A 26,489-nucleotide genomic window follows, 5' to 3' on the forward strand; every position below is an offset into this window, starting at 1 on the left:
TTTGAGGGCAGAATACAATGTTATTTAGTGATTCAAGGGACTTATCTATGTATTTTTTGTTGTAACCACGATGTCTACATGTTATTGTATTTTGTAGTAGAGACCTGCTTTGCTTTTTGTCTTTTGAAGCTTTTAAAATTTTGGATCTAGCAAAGCAGTTATGCATGTGTCTATTCTTAAATTGGTAAGTTCTCGCATTGTAATTAAAAACTGAGAAAACTTAGAAAGAAATCTGTACAGTCTTTGATCGATCACTTGATCTGATAGATCATGGTGTAGCATGCTTCTGGGAGAGAGCGACCTCCTTCCCAAAATGTCTGAGTTTTGTGTACTGCAACTGTTATCTTTGAGAGTGGGTAATTGTTGATAGTCATTATGGACCACAGAGCAAAGAAGTTAAGTATGAACAAGTGCTGAGATTTTTAAACTGGAACATTTTGTTGGACATTGTTAAGTTGCAGGACAATGGACGATACCTATCATCTATGGTATACCTGCTACAGAAACATGGACATAATGCTGTGATAAGCACTTGCAAAATTAATATGTTCACAGAAAACATTTTTCATACTAACTCCTAATTTTCAAAGATGTCTGGTATCTTTTTGGTAAAATAGTTTATATTATTACCAAAAATTCTTTTGCAAAAAAACATTTTTAAAACCTAACTGAAAGCATGAATCCTGTAAACTAGTTTATGTATTACTAGAATTTATTTTTTCAGTGTGGGTCAATTGCATTGATTGTGTCATGTATTATGAAACCTGTTTGTTCTGTTTTCTTTTTTCCCCTCCCTATTTTGTCATTATGTTTTTCTTCAAAGGATGTCACAGTGTAACTTTTCAAAATACATATGGTAACTTCATATCTGTGTGGATCTCTGTAATTACAGTCTACTTTGCTCGGTTTTAGTAGATGTTAAGAATAAAATGGAAAGATTGGCTGTACTAGGTATTTCATTGCTTGTGTCATTTTAAGCCATCATGGAAACTGCTGAAATGCTGCTTCTGATTGCAAGGTATCAAATGCTTTGAGGCCAGGATCCGATGTGCATTTTTCTGTTAAGGTTTCTATCTTTGTTCAGATGTTAAGCATCTTTCAGCGTTTTTGATAAACAGCACAGAAGGAAAAGGTGAAGGATCTTCTGGGATACTTGTTGAATATTTATAGTTTCACTTTTCTCTGTACTCTACAGCTCTTTTTTTTTTTTTTTTTTTTTTAAAAAAAATCTGTTTCCATAAAGAAAATCATTCATGTCCATCCAACTGTTAATTTTTTTTCCTCTTACCTAAAAGTAATTTAAATGTATGTCTTTTCACTTAGGCTTTTCCTAGACTACATAATTTTCCTAGTAATACTATGATGCATTAGTGCTGTTATATTTGTATTGCTCGCTGTTATGAGATCTTGTCACCAGGGGTTCTGAAATGCTTGCTATTTTTGTTTTGAACTCCACATCATTTTTATTTAAATCTTTATTTACTCAATATCAGACTTTATGTTTTAGCACTTTATTGAAAAAAATATGGTATGAGGGCATTAGAAGCAGAAGAGTTTAGTTTTTAAAATCTCTACTTATAATGCTATAATATGCAGTAATACATAGTAATGGAGAAAAAGAATTACACCAATCTATTACCCTTATTTGGTCTCTATTAGAAAATACTGTGTTGCTTCTGCAAATCAAGCCTTTTGCAATCAATTAAATATTCTTGTCCTTATCTACTCTCGATCAGATTCACAAACTTGACTGCAGCACGCTTTCATTCCCTTCTATCTTGGACATATTTCCATGTTGCTGGAGTGGAAGTTGCATGAATGTGGTTCCATAGCTTCTAGGGCCAGCTTATGTCCAGCCATGATGGAAGTTCAGCAGTAAGGTTAGAGCAGGGATAATCTGAAAGCATGTTTCTGCTTCTCTGTCAGCTATGGTGTTGGGAATGCCTTAACTATTTGGCCACTTCTTGAGAGGAGACTAGGATGTTTCTCAGACTTTGAATGAGAGTTAAATATGATGGGAAATCTGTCTTGTGCTAAAAAACTGCATAGCGTCACCATCTTAATATTGCTTTTTGGCCTAGAAAAGATGCTATTAAAAGTATCAGCATTTAAAGCTCAGCTCAGAAAAAGGGCATTGATGAGATGAGTTGGGATGGGTGTTCTATAAAGTGCTAACAACTCCTCAACTGGTTCTTTTTTCTATAAAGTATTATGAATATGATTATAGCCATGTGTTTAGTAACCAAATAGCAGGGGCTGTGGTCATCTCCATCACTGAAACATCCCAGCCCTCTTCCCCACCCCTGTCCCCCCTCCCCCAGTTTTAGATTCTGTCTATATGCAGGACATCACTGAAATAAAATAATCATCCGTGGTTTTCAGAAGTATTGTTTCAGACAGAGGAAGGCCATGCAATTGACTGTAAGACTCACAAACTCAGACAAGTTAGTGTCTCTATTACCATGAGGGAAAAAAACCCATGTTGTTCAGTCTGTAGACATGTACACTTTCTACATTTGGGGAGAAAGACAGACATAATTTTAGGTGCTTAAAAATTATATTTTAAGGACTCTCTCTTCTGTTTCTTTTAGAATAAAGTTGTCTTAGCTGTTTACAGATGTAATTTGCTGTCACTTGCCATATGCTCCCTGATTAATTCTGCAAGGCCTGTCAGCTTCAGATAATTTAATTTTCTGTGCTTTAAAATGACATTCATTATCAGGACATGAAAAATTCAAATGATTAGCTGCAAATTATGACTAATAAAGTGTCTATTTTTTGTTTGTTTCCAGAGAAAAGCAGAAAGCTGAAGTCAAGGACAGAAAGGTATTAGAAATTTTGCAAGTCAAAGACAGCAAAATAGAAACCCTAGAACAGGTTTGTATTATATTTAAATTGAGCAGTTAAGAAAACTTTTATTGAAGGCATTAGATCTGTTTCTTAAAGTGAAAATAGTTTGTTGTGTCTTGAGGTGAAAGTCACAGGTCATTCAGTAACTTTTTGATGAAGTATTAGTTAAGCTTAAAGGAGTCGTTCAAGCAATTGGCCTTTCACTGAAATGGTTTCTAGGCATTTAGATGAAGCTTTATGAAAAATTTCAACTCATGCCTTGCTTGCCTGGTTTACTGATTGACCCAGATGTGATGATTTTCAGCTGAGTGTTCAAAGCTTGCTCGCTCGCTCTCCCCCTCCCTCCCCAACTCTTCCCCCCCCCCCCCCCCCCCCCGCCCTTTTAGTGTAGATTGTAAGTTAGGAAAGTTCTGATTAGGTTTAGGTTGTTAACATGCCTGCGTTCTGGACACATTTGCCCTCCTGGCAAATACAGCAAGCCGAGATAACCCATTTCCAGAATGGGTGAGGACTAAACATATGGTAACATAGAAGAGGTATAACTATGTATTTTAGTGTTATTAATGTGTACCATTGTGTAAGTTAACTGTTAGCATAAGCTATAAAAACAACACAAATCTGAAAAATCATACATTAAAAAAAGTCTCATGTCATCTGTGTTCTCTGTTGAACTGTTTATGCAAAACTGAATACTTTGCATCAGTAGAAAATGAAGTGAAAAATCACATATTGAACAAGATGAAATCGATGGAACCTAAGTTAAACTTCTGAAAATCAAAATAATTCTTTAAAAAGTAGTCAAAGCTTTTGTATTCTTCATAGGACTTGAAATATTATGCTGATGAAATCCAGCACTAATGAGTACTGAATAACTGGGAGAGAGCAATAGCCATTTCACCTTTCTTTTCTCCATAAGCCTCAAATGACTGCTTTCTCAAAATTATGGTGTGACGAGAATGTCCTTTTCAATATTATTAAGGATGTTAATATGAAGAAGTCATAGCTGGACCAAGTGTGATGGGAGTGGGAGAGAAGGGGGGAGAGAGAGAGAGAGAGAGAGAGAGAGGGTGAGTGATGACAGGGATGACAGCAAAAAGACGGACAGGTCCAGTATGCTTTCCAGTGTCTAAACCCTGCAGTTCATGGGGACAAAAGGCTGACTGGTAAGTAGAAGTTTTTTCTTCGCAGTTGCGACTGCCTTTACTACAGTCTTTCTTGGAATGAGGTCAGTATTGTAACCAATGATGTAATCTCAGGTAAACTGGGTTTTCCTACTTCTGATTTGTTCAAAATAAACCCTACACGCTTGCTGCCTGGCTGGAAACACCACTGAAATGAGATTATTCACTTATTTTATTTTGCATTAAATCAGTGGCTGGAGCTTCTTTATGTTGCTGTCTCCTCAGGGCTGTAAGTATGATTCATAATGCATCTGCTGCTTATATGTACATAATTTTTATTAAACAGCTATGCATGATTATTCCTGCATTTCTAAGCTGTTTGCTGTTCTTAGCTGTCAAGAAGGTATTTGCTGTTCTTAGTGTGTTCATGAAGCTTGTAAGCAATGTGCATAATGAGAAGGGCTACTTGCTGTGAGAACTTTTGGACCTCTCCATGCCTCTCCATGAGTTTGCTCTGTGTCGTTTCTGATCAATTGTAGAAACTAAAATTGAAATGGATTAGAAATCAGAAACTGATAAGTAATGAGGCAGTTGCTATCTGAAAGGGCGGAGAGGGGCTGAAAATGTAGGAAAAAAGGCAACTGGGGAAGAGACGGCTTGGGCCAGTATTGGAAGAGTTAACTGATGAGGGGACAGCAGGCACTCTTTCAGTGATAGCGACAGCTTAAATGCACGGATAATGCCATCTTTCACACAGGCTTCTTCAGAGTAGGTCTTCGACTCCTGAGGGGTTGGCAAAGGGCACTATGCAGTACCAAAAGCCGGTGCTCTATATGAAGGCAGTAGGTGCTGTCATTCTGCCCTTCTTGCCTCATCCATTTTCCAGGATGCCAGGGGATGGAAACAATAGGAGGATCAGTTGAATTCCTGGAATGTTCTTAGTGGTTTAGACCCAGCAAGTAATCAAGACTGGATTTGGCATAGAGAATAATGTACTAAGGGAGAAAACTGTGAGCATTCTCATTTATTTTATCATTCTGCATTTGTTCTTCCTTTCTTTATCTAAAGAGAAGGGATATTATTTCAGAAATTAACTTGCAAATATGCTGCTCATGAAGATGTCAGTTTTGACACTAGTGGCAATGGAAGTTCTCTTCTGTAATGTACGGACAGCAACAGTTCAAGCCTCCATATTGCAATCTGCCAATCTGTTATCTCTGTGAAGATCAGATTATCCAGACTTTATCTCTGTTTCTCCCTTCCTCTCGAATTATCACACAAGGATATCAGTTGCAACAATTTTGTGATGGGTATCTATTTACTAGTAATTTCTCAGTGGCTGCTGAGCAGCTAATTGTACAACTCCATGCTGACTAAGGGAAAAAGGCAAATAAATGACATCTATCATAGTCTGACATGTATGTAAGCTGGTATTGCTGCCAGAAGCAGCAACAAAACCCGAAAAGGAAAACAGGAGATATTGTTTTCCTATATTTTGCTTAAACACTGTCCTATCATAGTAAAGACCCCTTTTAAAAATCTTGTAGATAAGAAAACATTCCTTGCATCGTAAGTGAGAGGCGTATAGATAGAGAGAGAAATAATCATATTTAATACTGAAAGCCAAATTAACTTTATTTGTGCTAAGATACTTCAGCTGGCTGAAGACTTTCCTCTTTTTTAAGGATATAATTGAAAATTGACTAAATAGTTAATTTAGAAACTTAGAACTGAAAGGTAATATAGTCTTTAATTGTTTTTGTCTAACTTATGTAGGAAAAAATTATGTATAAATATTCATGAGAACAGGATTTGTTGTTTTAAAGATAAAAATTTAAATCACAGCTTTGCAAAAAGTATGTCTAACTTTGGAACATAGTACATACTGAAGTGGACTTAAGGTCGATGTATCGTTTCTGTCTATTGTACATCTGCTAAATCTCACTGGTATAATTTTGATGAATGAAAAAGATTTTTTTTCCTTTTTCATGGGTTTATTGCTTATCTACATATTGTGAACGTTTTAAACATAATAGGAGATACTTCAGAGTGTAACATTTTAAAGTTCAAATAGTATTTGTTTTTTTAAGGATTGGTGTTTTTATTGTGAGTTAAACTAAAGTATTAATTTTCTTTGGTTCTAACATTAAAAATCTTTTTCAGATTTGTCTGTATTTTGAAATATATGGCTGCTAAGATTGTAGGCTTACTAGTGAATATTAGACAAGAAAAATTTTCCTTTTCATGTAGAATTTCTAGAAAGCGTTCTTGCAAGTAGCATTACAGTAGCAAAGGTATAATTCTAGCGTCTGTAGCTCTAATGTAAACTGGTTATAAAATCTTCATTTTGATTTTTGATACAATGACAAAACAATATATTGTAGCCATCTGTGTTGAAACTCAGGCTTAAAGCAATTTCCTAATGAAAACTGATGCAGTAGGAATACCAAATAGAATATAAAAATGAGTATTTATTAAAGTATTTATAAATTGGTAGTGTTTTCATCTATCTTTTTCTTTTTTTGTTAGTGTGCTTGTAATTGGTTGGTTGGTAACATTTGGTCTTGACTGCCAGAGCTGTACTTCAGTTGGCATATATGTATTTATTCCTAATGCTGTGAGGTAAAAATCCAGCTCCTTTGAGGTCAGCAGCTAAACTGCTATACAGGGTCTTACTGCCCACATTTTGTCTAACATTAGCATTAAATCACTGGTCCAAAACTCTTTTCTCAGTAGAGATGTATCCTTGCCATAAATACATGCTATCTGTCTTTTTCAAGGAGAGGAATATATAACTATTGCTTTTAAGCGGACTTCCCTCCACTCTCTCCCTTTCCTATTTTAACTATTTTTCTTCTGAAGGCCAACTGCTGCAGATGTCTTTTCCATTTTCCTTTCTCTTTGAAAATGTTTCCCGCTTGGTGTATTGAATTTGTATGTGTCTCAAACAGATCACTGGTGTTTTCTTCCATGATTTTTTTTCCTTTTTTTAATGAACTGAGCTTATGGAAGAATACATTAAAATTTCGGACACAACAGACTATTCAGAATACTACTTTCAGAGGGCAATAGGAGAATAGTAATTCAGTCTTCTGCTTTGCATGCAATAGGTAAATTAATCTGTTTTCCTTAGAAAGGTAGAAAAACTAAAGATAACTAAATGTAACATTCACTGTTTTCTTTCTTTTATAACATTTTAATTAATTAGCTTTCAATTTTGATGTGGAAGAACTAAAGCTAATCTTTTTGTCCTAGACCTTGTAATGTTTCAAAACCTTATCAACCGATTATACTCCAGAGGGGTTAAAATAGTACTAGCTTGCCTCATTATCTGCACTTGAAAATCTTCAGCTTGCTCTGCAAATCTATATTAAAGCCCCTTTAATGGGTCCAATTGAAAGAAGCATAATTCTACCTTCAAGCATTAATTAACATTAATAAATTTCATTCTTAACTTTTGTACCTTCGCCTGACTATTTTTCTTTGTAATAAAATGATGTTATTAAATTAAGACAAATGTATACACACATTACTGCCGTCTTAACATTTTATTTCAAGTAGCATATAACCTTGATTATTCTAGTGTAATGAGGGACATGAGAATAATTTTGGTAATAGGGAGTTCGGATGAATGCGTCAGTAGTGATGAGATTATGCAGAGTTTATAAACTCTTTGTGAAAAAGTTTCTCCAGTGAATGAGATTTATAAATGTTGCAGGTGAACAGTATATAAGGGTACTAAAGCATTTTTTCATTAAGAGCTTTTTACTTAAGGTGCACCTCAAAAAAAGGATACAACCTTCAGTGTTGGAACCTGCTTCTTTTATGTAGCCCTTTAAATCGCTGAGTAAGTCTTTGTGCCTTGTTGCCTGCCATCTTCTGGTTAGCTTTCTCCTTGGACTAAAGCAAAGCTGTCTCCTCTAGGATAAGGAATTAGGATAAGTGAGGAAGACAGTAGGGAGAAAAATATTTATAATTCCAGTGGTTGCATGTCATGGATTCTGATTTATTGATACAAGGCTACCTGAGTTAGGTACTATGATGACGATGGCTAATACCTGTGGGCTTGTTTGTCTAAAGAAATTAATAAGCAGTAAATTAGGATGTATGTTTATAGCTCGTTAGTACATTTGTGTGAACCACCCATAGGGATGCTTTGTCTGCAAGTTGAAAATGCCTTTCTGTGAGATAGCTTACTCCATTTTGAGACAGTATGCTGCTTACTACTTTCCTTACTTTGCTTCCACTTAGTGTGCAAAAGAGCAGCTATAGTGGGTGTTGGTACAGGTGCCCTATAAATCCACATTTGATCTTTTCATTAATTTGCTTGTGTAGCCAAGCTTGAAATTGTTTAAAGTTTCTGGGTCTTTATTACTTGGCATTCCTGTTTTGAGAGATATTTCAACAAAGATAGCCTGAAATTGACTCAGATTAGGCAGGAAAATATACAGCAAATAGAGAAATATGATGTAACTTGTACTCTGCCAGTTCCACTGGTGTGAAATGCTTCATTCTTATACTAGTAGAGCTCAATATTCAAGCCTGGAAAAGAGACAGAGATTTTTCTGGCGGCCTCATCTTTCTGATCTCAGTTGTCTTTTAAGGAGTTGAGTTGTAGTTTTGACAATCTGTTGCCTGTTTCAAGTAAGAATAGTTATCAGGTAGCCAGTTACAGTTACAATGGGGTGGCCTTTTTTCTTGGAAACAAAAATAGTTTTAAAGCAGATGAAAAATGTTTTATTATAGAAGAGATTGACTCCTTAACTGTGTTCAGCATCTTAGCTGGTTTTTTAGTGACGTGTGTAAGGTCAGCATAGCTGTGAGAGGGTAAAGGTGGATTTCCTTTCCCCATGAAAGGACATTGTTGGTGAGAAATCTTGCCAAATAGCGTGCCTTCTTAGTTGAACGCAGACAGATTTTCTGCAAGCTCAAGCAAATTGTTGCCCCTTAAGATGGGATAGCAGAATGAAGCCTGTAGAGCCCTTTGAAATTGGGTGCTGCCCCTTTGAATCTGCTGACCACAGTTAGGAAGGAGCTTATCAGAAAAGTTTATCATAGCAACAGCTGTTCTTTGTTTATTACATCTGATCTGGCAGCATTTACATATATGAGAGTAGCGAAAGTTGCTGCATCGGGGATAGATGCTTGTAGGCATCCTTTGCTGTAGATCTCTCATAGTCATTCAGAGTTCCAGAGTTGGAGCCTGACTCACTGTGAGGACCTTGTGTAGCCCTTGCTGAGGGGGTAGTGTTAGAAAAAATACCCAGTTCTATCAAGATGGTATCTTTCAATATTCTTCAGTGAGATAAGCTCGTTTTAGCAGGCTGTTGGTTTTGATTTGGAATTGGGGTGGCGGGGGAAGAGGAGATACTCTGGATTTTCTGTTGCCTGACCCAACAGCCTGGGCTGCTTCTTTCAGTAGTTTCAAAATATAGCTGCGAAAAACAGAGGAAAGGGCAGTGTTTTGAACTGTGCTGCTTTATGGTGCTGTATTGTAGGTATCATAGAAAATCCACTCCCTCCTGGCGTAGAGAGTTACTAGACAAAAGAGGGAGGGGATCTATTCATAGTACCTGGTGGTTAAGGTGATACTAAAGTTGTGGCATATCCAAGATTGTCAGTATCGATTGTATTGTCAGTGTTTGCTCTAGTTATCCTGTGAGCTGTCATAGTGTAGAGGAAAATGGCCAATTAATCTCTAAATCTAGCAGATGCATTACTGCAATTCATGTGGTACTGGGGAAGATCCTGGATTTATCATGGAGCTGCAGATTTTCTTTGTTGGCAGTGAGGGTGGTCTTAGAGCTGTGTGTTTTAATGAAACACTGCCTCTAATTATTGTCCCCTTGCAAGGCAAGGAGCTTTTGTATTCCTTGCTTTGGTGATGGCAAACCTATTGCACACGTACTAGAAATAGTATGTGGCTCCCTTGTCTCTACAAAAACATGGCATAAATCCCTACTTCAGCTGCTGGCTACTCTTACTTCTCTCACACCTCTACAGCAGAAGCAACAACCAGAAATGATGCAACAGATTGCAGGAGGTTTTGGGAAGTGAAAAGAGTGATAGAACTTTGCTTCTAATGTATGAGGGAAGGAGCAGAGTAGCTGTAAGGAGCACCATGAGTAGAATGAAATGGTTTGTCATGACAAAGTTATGTCAGTATTGTAATCTACATAGCAGATTGCTTTCTAGGAATGATTCTTTTGCTGATAGTGATAGTGAGGTGCTAGAGTTGCAAAGCTGAGTGATACACTACCGAAAGTCACAGTTTATTTCCATTACATGTTGAAATACTGAAAAATTCTGTCAGGTGTTTTGATTAAGGTAGCAAACTTTGCTGAAGACACCAAATTAATCACATCAGACAAGTCCAAAGAGGGCAGTAAGGAACATAGTGTTTACAGTGGATTATACTGTTTGACCCTTCTTTTATCTATGGGTCAGATGAGAATTCAGGAGCAAGACTCAGTAGTGGCAAAGGAGAAAGTACATATTCCCCACTTGCAGAATGAAGTCAGCTGCTCATATTTCTGATGTGCTTCTCCCTAGAAGCATTTTACTTGGTCCTGGGATTCAGGGGGAAAAAAACCAACCTTAGAGAATCTTTAATTTCTTTTTCTCCTGTTCAGAAAAAGGCCTGCTCTTTCTCTCCACTGTGTAAATAGCAGGGAAATACATTTGAATTGGACAGTGTTTTAAGAAGTTTTTTTCCTTGTGTACATCTTTAAGTTGCCATGTATTATTTCACCCCTATTACTGATAGAAAAATTGCCATTCATGTGGAGATGAGACTTCTTGGTGCCTGGTTGCAGCTTCATTCTTTTTATTAGGTGCATCCTTTAAACTGTTATCTCAAGGAGTCCTGGAAAGCATAGCATGGGAGAAGAAAGAACAAGTCTGGTGACATGAAAATCAAGTGAATTCCCCAACTTTAATTCCTCTTGTTTACTGTTTTTTTTTTTTTTTTTTTTTTTTTTTTCCTTTAAAAAGGACCTTTTCACTGCTTCAGGGCTGGTTTGGAAAATAAGAATTAGTAATGAAAGTATGTGCTAGTAATACTCTTACATGAGGCACATTCTAATCCATTGTAGAGTTCAGGTGGTGTGTGTGTTTGGGGGTTTTTTTTGTTTGTTTGTTTGTTTTTTGTTCTTTTTCCTTTTAGTGTTTCTTCTGGCCTTGTTTAGGAATCAAGTTCTAAATTCAATGAGTTTTTGTGAATACAGACTGTCACCTTCTTTGAAAGGATACTGGAGAATCAGGTACCTGTACTGATGGCTTTTTACTTTCAGAGCAGTATGGATTTAAAAATAATTGCATTTTAGATTGTAACTGGCTAGTGTCATTTAGATTATGAAGGGACAACATACGGATTGCAAGTGCAGCAGATGACTTCTATAACATATGGTTACATTTTCATGAATTATTTACGTAGAACTTCTGTTCATCCTACATCTGAAAATAATTAAAGAATCTAATGAATAGTCATGAGATGTAAGAGAGCAGTTTTCTTTTGTTTGCCTTTGATTTATTCTTTCTTTTGTGCTTTTTCTTTCTATGGGAGGAGTATATTTGAATGTGACTGGAAATATTTCTTAAATGTGTATGAGTGTTCAAATTTAGAACTGTGAAGATTAATAAAAAGGCTGAAAAAATAGAGTGAAAATTGAAGAAGCTGAAGGAAGAAAAACTATGAAATACTACTGGTGCTTTTTTAATGGCACCTACTTATTGTTCAGTTTCTGCTGGAAAAAGGGAAGGTTGGAGGGGAAGGGAGGAAGTTAGGAGTGTGGCGAATCAGCCTCAAATTGGGTGGAGAAAATATGGTGGGGGAAGGAGAAAAAATAAGAGAGAAAAATACACACACGTGTGTGTGTGTGTCTGTGTGTGTGTATATATATGTATATATATATACATATATACATATATATACACACACACATTTAAGTAGGTAAATGTCAAAGTAGAAATTTTGAGGAAAAAGTATTTGAAAAAAGAACAATCCTTTCATATTTACTTAAGTTGTAATATAATCTCATTTAATTTTGTTTCAGTTTAAAATGTCCAGATTTCATTAAAACAGCAGCTTTTCCTTTTTTGAAGTCACTGTTTTGGGAAAAATGTTTTAATTTTTCATCCCTCTTTGTTATTTTGTTTGTGTCCATTTCTTACTTCTTATGTGGTATATCAAAAGCTTACTGATGCACAGTAAAAAGTTTCTCATCAAGGATGAGAATCATGAGAGTACAAGGTGATTATCTGATACTCAGAAGGCAGGTAATCACTTTGGTAGTGGAGACTGAATGCATGTCCCTTTCTTGCAGTCATAGATGGAGATTGTTCTAATGGTAAGGTGTAGAGACTTGTGTTTTTCATTAAATATTTTGGCAGCCGATGACAAATCAGGTGCATTAATGCATTTTTGTATCCTTAGCTGCAGCAAAGAGACATGCATATCAGCTTTGCATTTCTGCTAGGATTATTTTTAGGGATACTTGATAAACTGTCAGTAGACATCTGAGTTAACGTCTTAAAATGAAACAAAACAACCCTTACGTCTTCCCTCCTCCACCCAAAAAATGTAGAAAATTGGCAGACACTTAGAGTAATAGCATGTGTAACTATTGTTTCAAATATGAATGTGAATGCTTTTTATTTATGGATTAAAAATCTTACACTTACAAGTAGCAGTTCAGTGATGATGTCTGCAACACCATCAAACAGAGCACATGCTAACTCACTGTTTTTGAAAACAGACTCCTAGCACTAATGAAGTGTTTCCATTTTCCACTTTTGCTGTCTTACATGAGGTAGTACACTATGTTAATTTTATATTGGAGAACAAGTTCAATTAAAATACTATTTGTATATTTATTAATATTAAATACTGACCAAGAAATAGCAGTAGTTATTGCCAGTAAATTATTTGACACTACTAAGGAAGAAATAGTGTTGTATTGTAGCTAAAGTTGTGCAATGGGACGAGCATTCTGGACTTCAGTGGTATACGAGGGATACTCTCTGATTCTTCTCTGCTAAACTAAAGGGTAACAGCAGATTCCTTTAGTTTTTGTTAGAGCAAATTCACTTGTAGAATACATTTTTCTTGTATTTCCAAGTTTGTCTGTGGAAAAATCTTCAGAAATATACTCTAGTTGTATTAATCTTTTTTTTTTTTTTTTTTTTTTTTTCCCCCCCCAGTTCTTGAGCATCAGGCTGTCAAAAGCCTATAGAACACTTTGTATTCAAACCAGTATGATTGCCATCAGTGCAAAATATAAGTTGTGAGATTATTCTTCTGTAGCAAAACTCTATCTTTTATGGTATCTAGACAAAAACAATAGACACTGTGGGAACAGATGAATTCTGGATGAGTGTTCTTATCTGGTGAAGTCTGTCAAAAAAAACCTCATGTGAGAATTTGGAGTTTGCCCTGTGTATTTGGTCAGTTATGTGTTGTGTTGTTTTTTTTTCCCCTTTCTGTTTCACTTGCCTACCAGAGTAGGATGGTCTTTAAGGAACACTGCTTATATTCCCTCTAAGAAATCAGCCTTTATTCTTTTTATCTTATTAGATAAGGTAATTCATAGGTTGAGGAAGCAAAGTGCAAAAACAGCTGCACAGGCAAAGGCAGATGATAATTTACTTAATTGTCTGTATCTAAGAAATTTTTTATTACCCTTACTTCTATCCAGCCATGGCTCTTGAATAATATTCCCATTTTTCCCCTTCTTCATAAGCACTGAAATGAGCAGATAGGAGAGTAAAAGTTCAATTCCTCAGAAGAAAAGGTAAGAGTATACAAAATGGTACCCAGGAAAAATGCTTTGAAACGTAGCAGGAATTTTTCCATGCAAGTATAGCTTATCTAAGTGATGTTTTGGCACTGCTGCACTGGATACTTTATAGACACCTCAGGTGAATTTGTTATTTAAAAAAAATTAAACTTAGTGATTGGTACAGGCATAGTTGCCTTTTTGATTGATTTCAAGCCTTAATTTGGTCAATTTTGGGGATAAGTCATTAATGTGTGAGTCTGGCTCAGGATAATCTGTCAGATTATCTTGCAATATATATGAAATAGCTTATTTGGGTTTAAAATTCTATCTCAACAATATGGAGCAAACATTGGGATTAGCTAGTTTTGTTTTTGTTGCTATATCTTTAGGTCTCCATTAGCCCTCCAAACTGCTGCAAAACTATTCCGTTCCAAGTAGGACCCTAAGATCGTTATAATTTTGCTTTAGGGATATATGTCTACATCACACCTTCAATACACTGTATAACAAAACAAAGTAGTAACAGTATGTAACTTGTGTACTCAAAAATCGGATGCCTTAAAGAGCTGGACCTGAACTTTGAGTTTACAAGAGCGTTTATTTTTAAGTCTGTAACTCTGTTTAGAACCCATATAACCTTTCAAATAGTTATAATTTTTAAGAGTGCTCTACAAATGTAGACTTTGTTATGATAAATGTTAAACAAGCACTAATAAGCTAGAAAGAAGAGTCACAAAAGCCCCTTACTAAAAATCTGTGAGGACCTGGGGAATGAGAGGAAGGCAAGCAAAATAGCTGATGCTTTCCATGATGATGTGAATTCATTCCTTTTTTTAAAGATATGACAAAATCATCTCAGTCAGCAACAATTTATTTTTGTATTTCTGAAAAGCAAATATTTTGCTTTTGGAATAGTTAAGACTAAGCATGGTATCTAGTAGCCTCAAAACAGCCAAGAGAGGAGTCTTTTGTTGAGTTGATGTTTCTTAATATCCCTATCCCTTCTTTAATGTCTGTTGAACACTGGCTAGTGTACTGGCAGTATATTCTGCTTTTTAAGGGCCAAAATACAGACACTCTCACCGAAAGAGACATGATTTTTAAAAAAAAAAAAAAAAAAAAAACCTGCTGTGGTTGATTTTGCCTTACATGATTATAAGAAAATATTTCTATGTAAATGATAAAAATGCACAAACTGATGTTTAGTCCATCACCTTTCCTGTATTTTCAGGTGTATTTACAAATACATGTATGCATACATCCATAAATCGTGTGTGTTTGGGTATATGTATACACATATATATACACACACACACGCATGTATATATATAAAAATCAAATCTGAATTGCATGTGCTATTTTCTGAATTTATCAATAGTACTTTGACAATTTCAATATTTGTATTTTGAAATTAGTCTAATGCATTTGTAGTAAAGATTTGTATAAATTGTGGTGTCCTGGATAATATACTGCCAAAACTAAGAAGATTATGCACAAAGCTATGCCTTTGTGCTTGTTCCATGAGTTTTATATGAATTTCTAAATCTCAAATTCAGGTTTACTTTTTCTTTGGAAGAAATGGAAGAATATTTATGAATCTATAATCTTAGGAAAACCTTGACTGGAGTCTGTCAGAATGAGAATGTAGAATGAATCTCTATAGGATAATTTGTTGTATTTTAAAGGTAAACAACTATGCTATTGTTTTCAGCTTAAATTAACAATTAAACACTGTCTTAAATACAGGCTAGTTCTATATTTTCATATTTCTGAGTCTTTACGTGGCAGAACTGTTGGTAAAAAGGTGTATTAATGGAATCCTTTGGGATTTTTTTGGTCTGGTTGATCGGTTGCTTTAAATTATTGACATTGGATTAAAAAAAGGACGATATGAGAATACAAGTTTTCTACATCTTCTTCCACTTTTCTCTGATTTCTCCCTTCCCCATTTTTTCATTCTCTTCCATTCACATTCACATTAGTTTTTTACTTCTTTTTAAAGAATGCTGTTAGAAAGTACATCACTTGCTATATTCTTTGAATTCCACAGTGGCTGCTATCAATTTTGAAATAGAATAAAGATACATTTTTTGTTGTCGTTGTTTGATAAAGTGAAAATTTTTATGTAGGATGAAAAAATATCCCTCATGCCTTCCCATGCTATTTACTAAACATTATACTTTTACAGTTGTTTAGTATTTTCAATATTTGTTGCAGAAGTTAGCTGTATCCCTTTCCCTTTCTCATTATGCTGAATAGTTGTGGGATTTGCTCTTGCTTGGACTTTTTATCTGTGTTGTATGTTTCATTCTGTAATAAATGTTACTGTGTTTATCGTGTGTGGATGGCAGTGTTGTTCAGAAACAAATGGAATTTATTAAAAATAGGGGAACGATATATAGAGAAGACTTTGGGAGATGGTAGAAGAGAACAATAAAAATACTTGCAAGGAAAGTGAGAATGTAATCTGTAGAAAAAGGGAAGAGGTCTACAGAAGAAAGATTCAAAGTAGTTTATAAAAGCTAGAATGAAGGTCTCAGTAAAAACAAACAAAAACAAGAATGAAAAGAGTTTCAATGCATGAAGAAATAAAGTAATAAATACATTTAATGTCAGAGATATTTGCTTAATACATAGATTAATGTCACTGCACATCCTCAAATATATTTTCCTGGCACCTGAGTACCACAGAAGCTCATTAGTTGCTTAAATAATAATTGGTAAAGAAATTATTTACATCAGCCTTAATTTTACAATGAAATATGTACAATTAATGCTTTTTATATGATTTAACTCCAGTAATATTGAAAAAGATTGTTTATTTGATATTAAGCTAGTTGTCAAATGTTATGATGTGATACAGTAAAAAGGACAGAAGGTTTACTTTGTGCTGAGTAACAGTTTTATTATTTTTATAGAGTAAGAAGGAAGAACATTTGTTGCTTGAGGAAAAACTGGTGTGCAGACTGCCATTCAGGCTCTCAAAATTGCAGGATCACTTTGCGCTTATTCCATCGTGGATAATTTCTGTGTGTAATGTTGGTGCTTAGGATACCAATGTATTGACACTGATAAACATGCTGAGCAAGCTCCGCTTATGCCTCCACAGCTTGCTTTGTGTGAAGGGCTCTGCTACCTGTAGTACATGCCTGTGTTTCTAGTTGTAGGCACCTTACTTTGAGTTCAAGGGTGATGTAGTTCCTCTTTTCACTCAGATCATTAGGTTTAAAATTAATAGTTTTTGGACATGATTTCTGCTCTGACTATTGTATTGTTTATATATATATATTTGTTCTCAAGACATTTTCATTCTTTTTTTTATGTCTGGCATGCATATGAATCAGAATTAACCATTTTCAGTTTGAAAATGGTATTTCAAGAAACCTTTGCATAGATTACCGGAAGTATTGCAGACTAATCAAAAGATACTACTTTTTTTTTTTTTTTTTTTTTAACATCATTGAATACATTTCATTAGGTCTGAATATTAAAGGCAGTTGCATTTTTGTTCTCAGACGAAAGTTTCATCTGCTTCATACTGCCATTACAGTGTTACTGCTAGGAAAATCTTTTGACTCATATACTGTTTTGATTTAGGAAGCTGAGGAGACAGTATATGAAACTAGATTGGGCTGTTGAATAGAAATGCAAAGTTCTAACACTTTTAAGATTGTGGATATTGTAATATGAATGAGTTTAAAAGAACAGAGTACAATCATAACACAGAAAGTTGGATTTGTTTTTCTAATGCCCATAAGATTTCATTATGTGCAGTACAGTAAATTGTTGTCTGTGTTCCAACAGTGTTGACTTACTTGCCTTAACCTGCAAATTCATTTAGACTTAATGCCTTTCATACAACTGTTTTCTATCATGATCTTTTTGGTTCCTTCACTTAATACTTGTTTCTCATTGCTTTCATGAAATTTGGAGAAGGTTCAACTCCTATTTTTGGCCAGATTTTTGAAATGTTAAAAGTGCAAGTGGAAAAAAAAATTAATGTATTCTTAATCCCCACCACAGATATCATTTTTGCAGATGACTTTGTCCTCCTCTAAGCTTGACTAAATAATTTCTGTTCAATTTGTAGTTATGGGCTCTTTTGTTTGGTGGCAGCAAGATAACTCTGTTCCCTGTTTCCATCACTATGTTATAAAATGATGCATTTTCAAGTATGTTTTAAGTAGTAAGGAATCAAAAAGAATGCTATAAAACAACATTTGGTAGATTGTTACGTGACACAGGACTTGGGTCTAAAGTGATATGAGTACATGGATGTTGTTTTACAATTGCTTTTTGTCTATTAAGAAAATATATTTTTTTTTAATAGAGACTCTCGGGACAGCAGCAGGAGATAAACAGCTTAAAACAGAGAAAGATTGTTGTAGATGAGGAAAATGCCCATTTGAAGAATGAATTCAGTAACTTGAACCAGAAATTTAAAGATAAAAGCCAGGAACTTAAGGTATATTGACTTGTACATAGTTTTATAAGACTGTAGCTTTGAAGTAGTTCTTTAAGCAATGTCAGCCTTTGTGGCACAGAAAGTGACAAGCTTGGAGAAAAAATTGCCTTAGGCCTTGCTATACCTCACAGGTTTTTTTACACTCCAACTCTGAGGAAGATGCTTTAAAGCCAAGAATCCAAGCTTTATAACTTTCAGATAAATAGTTAATGATGGAAATGGAGCAAAGAAAGTAGGAGTGTGAAGATGTGGCTTCTTGTAATTAGATTCTGATGGGACTGGCATTATTAATTGATAAAGCCGAGGTCTGGGAGGATATGTCTGTGTGGGTCTCAAAAATAGCTGGGGACAGCATCAAAGGCAGCTTGATCAATTAATGGGCTCTTTGCAAATGTGTACTCATCAAAGCTGTCATCCAGCTAAAAAATATGACCCTTCCACCTGCATGAAAGAGGCCAATAAAAGTACACAGGTGACCTTGGCCATCAAATATAGAAGAAGCTGCTGTGAGGGTAAAACTGCACAGTTTATACTTGCTGATTAGTTCTCACTTTTTTTTGTTTATCGGCCCTTGTGGTACTGTTCTACAGGACACTGAGGAGTGTGCACAGAAGAAGGAAGAGCAAAACAGACTCGTTATAAAAAACCTGGAGGAGGAAAATAAGGGATTAAATACACGCTGTGCTGACCTGCTAAATGACCTGGAGAAACTGAGGAAGCAGGAGGCACAATGGAAAATAGAAATATCTGGCACTGATGCCAAAATAAAGGTACGAAATGGAATGGACTCCTGGATGTTATTTCAGAACTGACTTCTCTGGGCATTTACACTACAAGTTATTTTCTTTAAATAACAAGTTATATATTCAAATCTACCAGTGGGGACTGACATTCATTTACATTCCTTCACTTAAGACCCACAGCTTTTTAAAAATTGATGTTGCAAAGCAGGAATCTGACTTCAAATAGTCCTCTTAAAATGTAATCATTAAAAAATAAAAGATACTGCATTTTAAGATAAAATACTTATATATTAAATAATAAAAACATAAAAGTATTATCATTCAAGATTTTTTTCTCAATGTATAATTTACTTAACTATAATTTGATTGCAGTAGACTTGGTATTTGTTGTTTTGGAAGACCACTTTAAAACTTTAACTGTAGTTTTTAATAAATTGTATCTTAGCCTCCAGAGGGCTCTACTCTGAGAGGCCTTATTAGTGAATATAATATATTAAAATATTATTTTCACAGTTTATGATAAAATGAAAAAGAAAATATTTTTACATTGTGTAGGATATTGTATTTTTTATTTAAATGGGTTACTCTGTCCCATTTGTTGGTAAAAATTGGCATGTTCTTTTTAAATTCCTGCAAGAGAAATAAGCCACAGACATGGTATCAGTGTTTGGCTGCTTATGGGTCTATGTAGTGCCCCCCCACCCCAACCTGTCAAATGAACGGTTACTCACAAAGCTGTTTTCTTTACAATATCAAACTACATGACCTTCTGATGTATTCAGCATAATAACTATCTATTCAGCATCTTGCATAGAAACATCTTTTGCTCCCACTTGCAAGTTAGTGGTTTTGGTGACACTTCTGATTGTTAATACTGATGGAAAGAAAGACTTTGTAAAGAGTTTCATTCAGATCTTTTACCTTAGGAAGTAGTGTTCTTGCAAATGTTCTTGGAGTGGTTATGATGAAAGGATTGCAGGATTTCCAGGACACTAAATGGTCTGTTGATCCTTCAGGGAGAAAATCCACTAGTGTTTACTAGGATAACTTAATTTTCAAGTTGTCAAATGTATTGTTTGTAATATCTGATAAATTATTGAAAATTACTGTTACCACACCATCCATGAAAATGGTCAGAATAATTTTTAATGTATCAATCTTCATGGCTGATAAGCCATGCTCATTGAAGAAAGGTGTGCTACAGCCATATGATTACAGAGATGGCAATAAGTGCAGGTGCTTGAGGGTGGGGTCATAAACAGTCAAGGAGATTCCTGGATTGTGTCAGGGTAACTTCTTGAGACAGGTACTGCCTGAGCCAACGAGGAATGACATACAGCAGGATGTGCTATTCACAAACAAGGAAGAACAGGTTGGGGATCTGATGATCAATGGCAGCGTTGGCTGTCCTGACCATGAAATTGTGAAGCCCATGATCCTGAGATGATCTGAGGAAGATCCTGAGATGATCTGAGGAAGGAGACTAGCATAATACAGGTTGTAGGATAGAAGACTTGAGTTTACTCAGGGAACTAGAAAGTGGAAACCCTTGAGAAGCAGCTCTGAAGGGTAGAAAAGCTCAGAAGAGCTGGCAGGTCTCTAAGGTCATCTTCCTCCAAGCAAAGTATGGTCCATTCCAGTAATCAAGAACAGTGATAGCAGACAATGGATAAGGCTAAGGTACTCAATGTCTTTGCCTCAGTCTTCCCCAAGAAGGTCCTCCAAGCCTTTTTGTCTAGATGCAGGATTGATGGAGGAGAAGTACCAGCAGTGTATGAGTTGGGGATTACCTGAGAGAGCTGGTTCAAGTCTGTGAGACCATCTAAGCATCCAAGGGTGCTGAAAGCTGGCTCATGTCACTTTGAGGCTGCTGTCTATCATCTATGAAATGTTGTGGTGACTGGGGGAGCTTTCTGGTGACTAGAGAGAAGCAAATACTGCATCTATCTCCAAGGAGGCCAAAGGGCTGATCCAGGAAACAATGGCTAGTCAGCCTCACTTCAGATCCTGGGGAAATCATGCAGAAAGCCCTTTTAAAAGCCATTTCTGGGCGCATAAAGGAAAAGACAACTGAAAAAAATCAGGCAGGGATTTACTGAGGGTCAGTTGTGCCTGATGAACCTGGTCGCCTTTTGCGCTAATTTGATTTGTGGACAAGGAGAAGAGCAATGCATGTCATGTATCTCAACTCTTGCAAGACGCTTGACACTCTCATACAGCATTCTTGTAACCAAGTTAGGATGTTACATCTGCATGGGTGGATGGGCATATTTAAATACGTCCATGTTTGGACATATTTAAAAACTGCCTGGACAGTTGGTTTCAGAGCGTTGTGGTTAATGGATGGTGCTCTACCTGCAGGCTGGTAACCAGGGGGGTCCCGCAGGGTCTGTCCCTGGAGCTGTGCTTTTTGACATCTGTATCGGTGGCCTGAAGCAGGGGACCGAGGGCACACTTGTCAAGTTTGCAGTTGACACCAAACTGGGGTTTGCTACACTAGCCTGGCGGCAGGGCTGCTGTCCGCAGGGATGTCGGCGTGGACGGGCCCACAAAAACCTGAACAAGGCCGAGGGTGCAGCCGTGGCTGGGCCGGGCAGTGCTGGTGGCGGTGCTGCGGGGCAGGGGGGTGCTCCCAGCTCCGGCCTCAGAGGTGCCTGACCCCAGCAGCGGGGTGTGGGTGTGGGGGGGAAGCCCAGCGCTGCCCCGGGGCAGGGTGTTGTGCCGGGGGACCTCTCAAGGCACCGCCAGCCCAGCCAATCTGCAGGTCGGTGAGCCTGAAGCCCAAGCTTGTGCCTGCTTTTTGGGAGGGATGGGTGTGGGGAGTGCACCTGCTGCCCTTTCTGTAGGACAAGTGACTTCACACCTTTGCTGTTGGACAGAATTAGGCAAAGTGGATTGTCTCACAAGACTATTTTAAGGTTTGAAAAGCGCATTATAAATATTATCTATATAACTTAAATGTTATATGTGACCTCTAGGAAGCAGGAATGTGGTTTTTTTCATTATTTTTGATCAATATTTAATAAAATAAGCATTCATAAAAACTTAAATTTGTTACTTTTATAGTTCAGTACTATTTTTTTGTATACACTACTTGTAAACATTTTGCTTAAACTTTGAGTTTCTCTGTCTGTTCCTGACTTTCCCCATTTTTGTTACTAGACATTCTCCAGAATCAGTATCAGATGCCAGATGACTTTTAAAAGGACAAGATAGGAAATAGTAGCCTTATCCTCAGAGGTAGAATACAATATTATCACACTACAATATATTGGGCTGCAGATTATCTGTTATGGACTTGTATAATATGTCCTTTAAATACCTTTTTTTTATAGTAATTCAAATTAGTCTTCTATATCCCTGGAAAAATAAAAATCAAACCTTATCAGTGTAAACTTAACATTATTTTTAAAACATGTTTTAGATGATAAAAACATCAGGTTAGGTATCACAGATTCTTCAAGGGCTGTGAATCACTGTTTCCTTTTGGACAAGTGGTCCTCTGTTCAGAGAATAAATTAAATGCTACTAGCTCATTTTATCAAGTTTTAAAATATTTTTCTATGCAGAAAAGTGTCACTTGTGCAGTTGTTTCCAGGCCTGCTACAACTGGAATTGAATTATAAAATCCGACTTGCTTAAATACAGAGAGAAACACTATTATAGCTAGGTTGCCTGTTTAATGAATATTTGGAAAGTATTAAGGATTTGTTGTGTTAGTGTAAATCCGATTAGCAGGAAGAGAGCTGATAATATAGCTAAAAAGGTGGCCGTTATATTTTATGGTTTGCCTTTGTTATGGAAATTAGGCTTGTTGGCCACCATAACAGGGCCCGACCCTAGGTTCCCGCAGAAAATTTCAGAGCCAAATCAAAACAAATTAAATTTTAATCATGCGCGTGCCATAATTACAGCTCAAGCTGGGTGCCTCCAAAGAGGGACCCTAACATAAACAAATCCTGGGCAATTATAGTTTTTCCACCTTACATTTCCCACCCCTCACGCGGTAGTTCAGACCAATAGTAATTTTTTGGTCTGGGGTCTCCTGCTCTTCATTGGGTCTCATCGTCATTCTGAGGTAAGCTGTTTTTGTCCTTATTTTTGTTTTTTTATGGTTTCTGCTGACGGTTGTACCTTCCTTTCTTGTTGGGTCTTACTGTTGTCTCTCAAGGTCCTGAGGAGGAGGAGGTGATACCATAACAATTTACACTGCCCCAGCAGTGAGCTGAGGCTTTGTCCCTCAAGGTCCTAATGCCCTGCACTGGCCTTATTTCAAAGCCTTGACACCCTCCCTTTGGGAGTGTGAGACGCAGGAATTCAGACTGCTTGTAACTTCCTTATCTTCCCAGCTGGAACCAGCTCTGAGGCCCTTCTCTTACTGGACTAAGTAAAAGTTCATTATTTTATCTAAGTGTGGCCTAAGGCTTCAGCAAATTTAGCTACTCATGCTAAGCAAGTTTTATACAAGTCGTGCTAAGCGGCTACCTCTAGGCAGTTTCAGTTCACTATCCTTTAACAGCCTTCATATAAATAGCATACAGTGCATAATAATACCTAACACTGGGCTGTCACAGTCTTTGCTTTCATGCTTCAAGTAGGTCTTATCCTTCCCAGGCTTCTTAGAGCTTCTCTCAGCTTTCTGTATCTCCTGAAAGTGTGCAAGTCGAATGGCTGATAATCTGCCTCCAGATGCATGGGTGTATTTCAATAGTTAAGAGTGAATTAAGAATGCGAGTTGGTGCAAGTTTGGCACTGCTGTGGGTAGAGAGGGGACTTTACTTATGGTATGTGTTCAATAGTACAAAAGATGTAGTGTATTTTCACAAACCTATTCAGTCAGAAAAGGCTTTGTATGTGGATACAAAAACTGGCAGACTAGCAGATTTTAAGTAGACCTAAAAGGCAGTGGAATTGCTTACTGTTTTCTTGTTTTCTAGTTGGTAAAGTACCCAATGGCTGAAGATATGTTTCTTCAGAAATCCTAAAGGATGGTTCTCTTTTAAAATGTAACAGTTTGAGAAGCAGCTCTCTCTGTCAAGAAGAGCCTGGATTTTTATTTGCACAGAAAAAATGAGAGATTTACTGGGAGGCAAGAACTTTAAAAAATACTCGTAACTCAGTAAGGATACGTAACAAGGAAAACATGAAAATAAAGTTAGTGTTTAAAGTGACTTTCTAACAGTTTTGAAGGTACAGATACAAATATATATAATATATTTTATATAATATTAATTTGCATTGATTTCATGATACTGCTGTATGCAACTATGCTGCCTCGTGCCTTGTCTGTGTTATACTTTTTATGTTTGTAGTACTTTTAAATTCACCTGACTTCTGAATTTCCTGAATTTGTAGTTTGAAGTGATCAAAATATGCCTGTAATGTTTTTCCCTCAATTATTATTCTGCTATTCGTCTTAATATCATTTTAATTAGGGTGACCACTTTTCGTGGATGGAAATGATAAGGAGCAAGTGTGTTAAAAATAGACTTGTTTTTCATGGTTCACTTTCAGTACTGTTTTGAAGAAACACAACATTTAGTGATTTATCTTTCATTTTTTCTCTCACATATGCATTCCTCTTCCCCCAAATATATAACCAACTTACTTTATTTTAAATAGTTCTTACTTTGCTTTAATATACTTCAGGATATTTTAAAAGATCAAGTTCTAAACTGTCTGTATGTAAAATTGAAATTAATTTTAATTTGAAAATCACCTTTAGAAGAACCTATATTTAGCAAATTACTACAGTCTGCCTGTTTACACAAGGAAGCTACTTTCTCTGCTGTTGTATTAGCTGTAAAAAGTAATATAAATTCCACACAATTTTAAGAAAGGGAGTTAATGAGAATTTGAGGATAAAATATTAGATTTCATAATCTTAGATGTCTGAATGATGCATAAATTCTACTGCATATCTCATTGTATGATATTTGAGTGTACTAGTTATTTGTATAACCCATCAGTCCATGCACTTTTTTCCATGTTTTGCCCTTTCAGTAGTGCTTCTGACTTCCAGGAAAGCCAACCTTTATCAGATTAAATTAATTTAGTTAGCTGAAATCAAAATCTGAAGTTATGAATTTCAGATTTAGGGTGACCCACTAGATGAGAATTTTTTGGTTTTAACTTCTGCCATGATGTAACTTTATATACAGCTGTACTAATGACAAAACCATTTGTCTTCTATACTTTGTACCTTACTCTGCAATATTCTTTGTACCTTACTCTGCAATGGATGTTGGGAAATTTCAGCATTGGTAAGATCATCATTGGTAAAATCTGTACCATGAAAATTTCCACAGCTTTTTTTAGCATGATGTGAAAGAAATGAAAATAGAATTTATTCAGGAAAAATGTGAGCTGTTATAATTTTTTTTTTAAGTTAAAAGTTCTAAGTGGGAAATGATCTCACATATTACAATAACTTCTAGTTATTGGGGAAAAACAACACTAAGAAAAACCTTAGGAATACTTAGCTTCAGGTTATAAAGATAAATACTTTATGACACCAACAAAATACCTTATGACACCTCAACATTTTTGTGTTGATAGAATGAATTGTCTCCTGTCATTCTGAAATTTTTTGTTGTCTGAGAAAAAGTAATTTCTGTTACTCAGCCTTCCAGATCAAATGATGACTCAGTCAGGTGCACTGAGTATATAAACTGAGATTTACCATAAAACAAATAGTTCTACTTTATTCATTCATGAATTCTGCTGTTTCACAAAATTTACATTACTAGTATTAACAGGAAGTGATGATTCTTGTCAAAACCAGAACAATGTGATTGTGGTATACTTCTTATATGTCCAAATATGTATAACGTACTTTTATGCTATTTTAAAAACAATTCATTATTTGCCTTTCACTCTCAAAATATTTTAATACCTTCAATATTTGAGTCATCTATGCTGAAAGTGAAAAATATGCTTTTGGTTGTTTCTTTAACCAAGTGTCTGCTCAAATGGAGGCAAAACTAATAACGTATCATTGGCAAAAAATGAGACACTGTCCTACGAGGATTTATTTACTTCAGACTGTTGATGTATCCTGGAATGTTTGCCTCAGAGTGAACAGTGATTTTGTCTGAGTAATGATACCAAAGTACGTCTAAGGGCAGGAACTACCAACTTCTGAAACTCTGCTTTAGGTATTTCTGAATTTATTTTATTTCCATTCTTGCCTCAAAACATTCTGGGAGAACAGTAGTGCAGAGCTTCTTAAGGACTGAAGTACTATTGCTCTGGGCTGCTAAACCCCCAAAGAACTCTGATAAGGTCACTATATAGAAACATCCAAACCTTGCTTGGGTAAGCTGACTTGCTACCATATTTCCCCCAAATACTTTCACACTCTGCTCACTAGCTTTTACACGAAGGCTTACTGTAAAAGGCAAACTATTGCTTGTTTACATTTTTTTGGTGAACATTCCCAGAAGTTTTCTTTGTTGCGTGCCATTTCTTTTCTTGAATTATAAGTGCAAAAACAGATGCTTTCTGTAATACCATGTTTCAACAAGCAGTC

General features: G+C 36.0%; 1 protein-coding gene across 9 annotated transcripts in view; it reads left to right on the top strand.

Moving 5' to 3' along the window:
• The window catches only part of CNTLN (centlein), a 201,913-nt gene that overhangs the window by 26,705 nt on the left and 148,719 nt on the right, over positions 1-26,489 (top strand). For 7 of the 9 annotated variants that reach the window (XM_026097850.2, XM_026097854.2, XM_026097853.2 and 4 more), the window contains 3 exons: positions 2,793-2,877; positions 18,081-18,215; positions 18,806-18,985. In XM_026097850.2, the coding sequence (XP_025953635.2) occupies positions 2,793-2,877; positions 18,081-18,215; positions 18,806-18,985 (400 nt within the window). The remainder of the gene's footprint in view (positions 1-2,792; positions 2,878-18,080; positions 18,216-18,805; positions 18,986-26,489) is intronic. The other 2 variants (XM_064502786.1, XM_064502785.1) reach the window with 1 other exon arrangement.

The sequence above is a fragment of the Dromaius novaehollandiae genome, chromosome Z, assembly GCF_036370855.1.
Source record: "Dromaius novaehollandiae isolate bDroNov1 chromosome Z, bDroNov1.hap1, whole genome shotgun sequence".
Lineage (NCBI taxonomy): Eukaryota > Metazoa > Chordata > Aves > Casuariiformes > Dromaiidae > Dromaius > Dromaius novaehollandiae.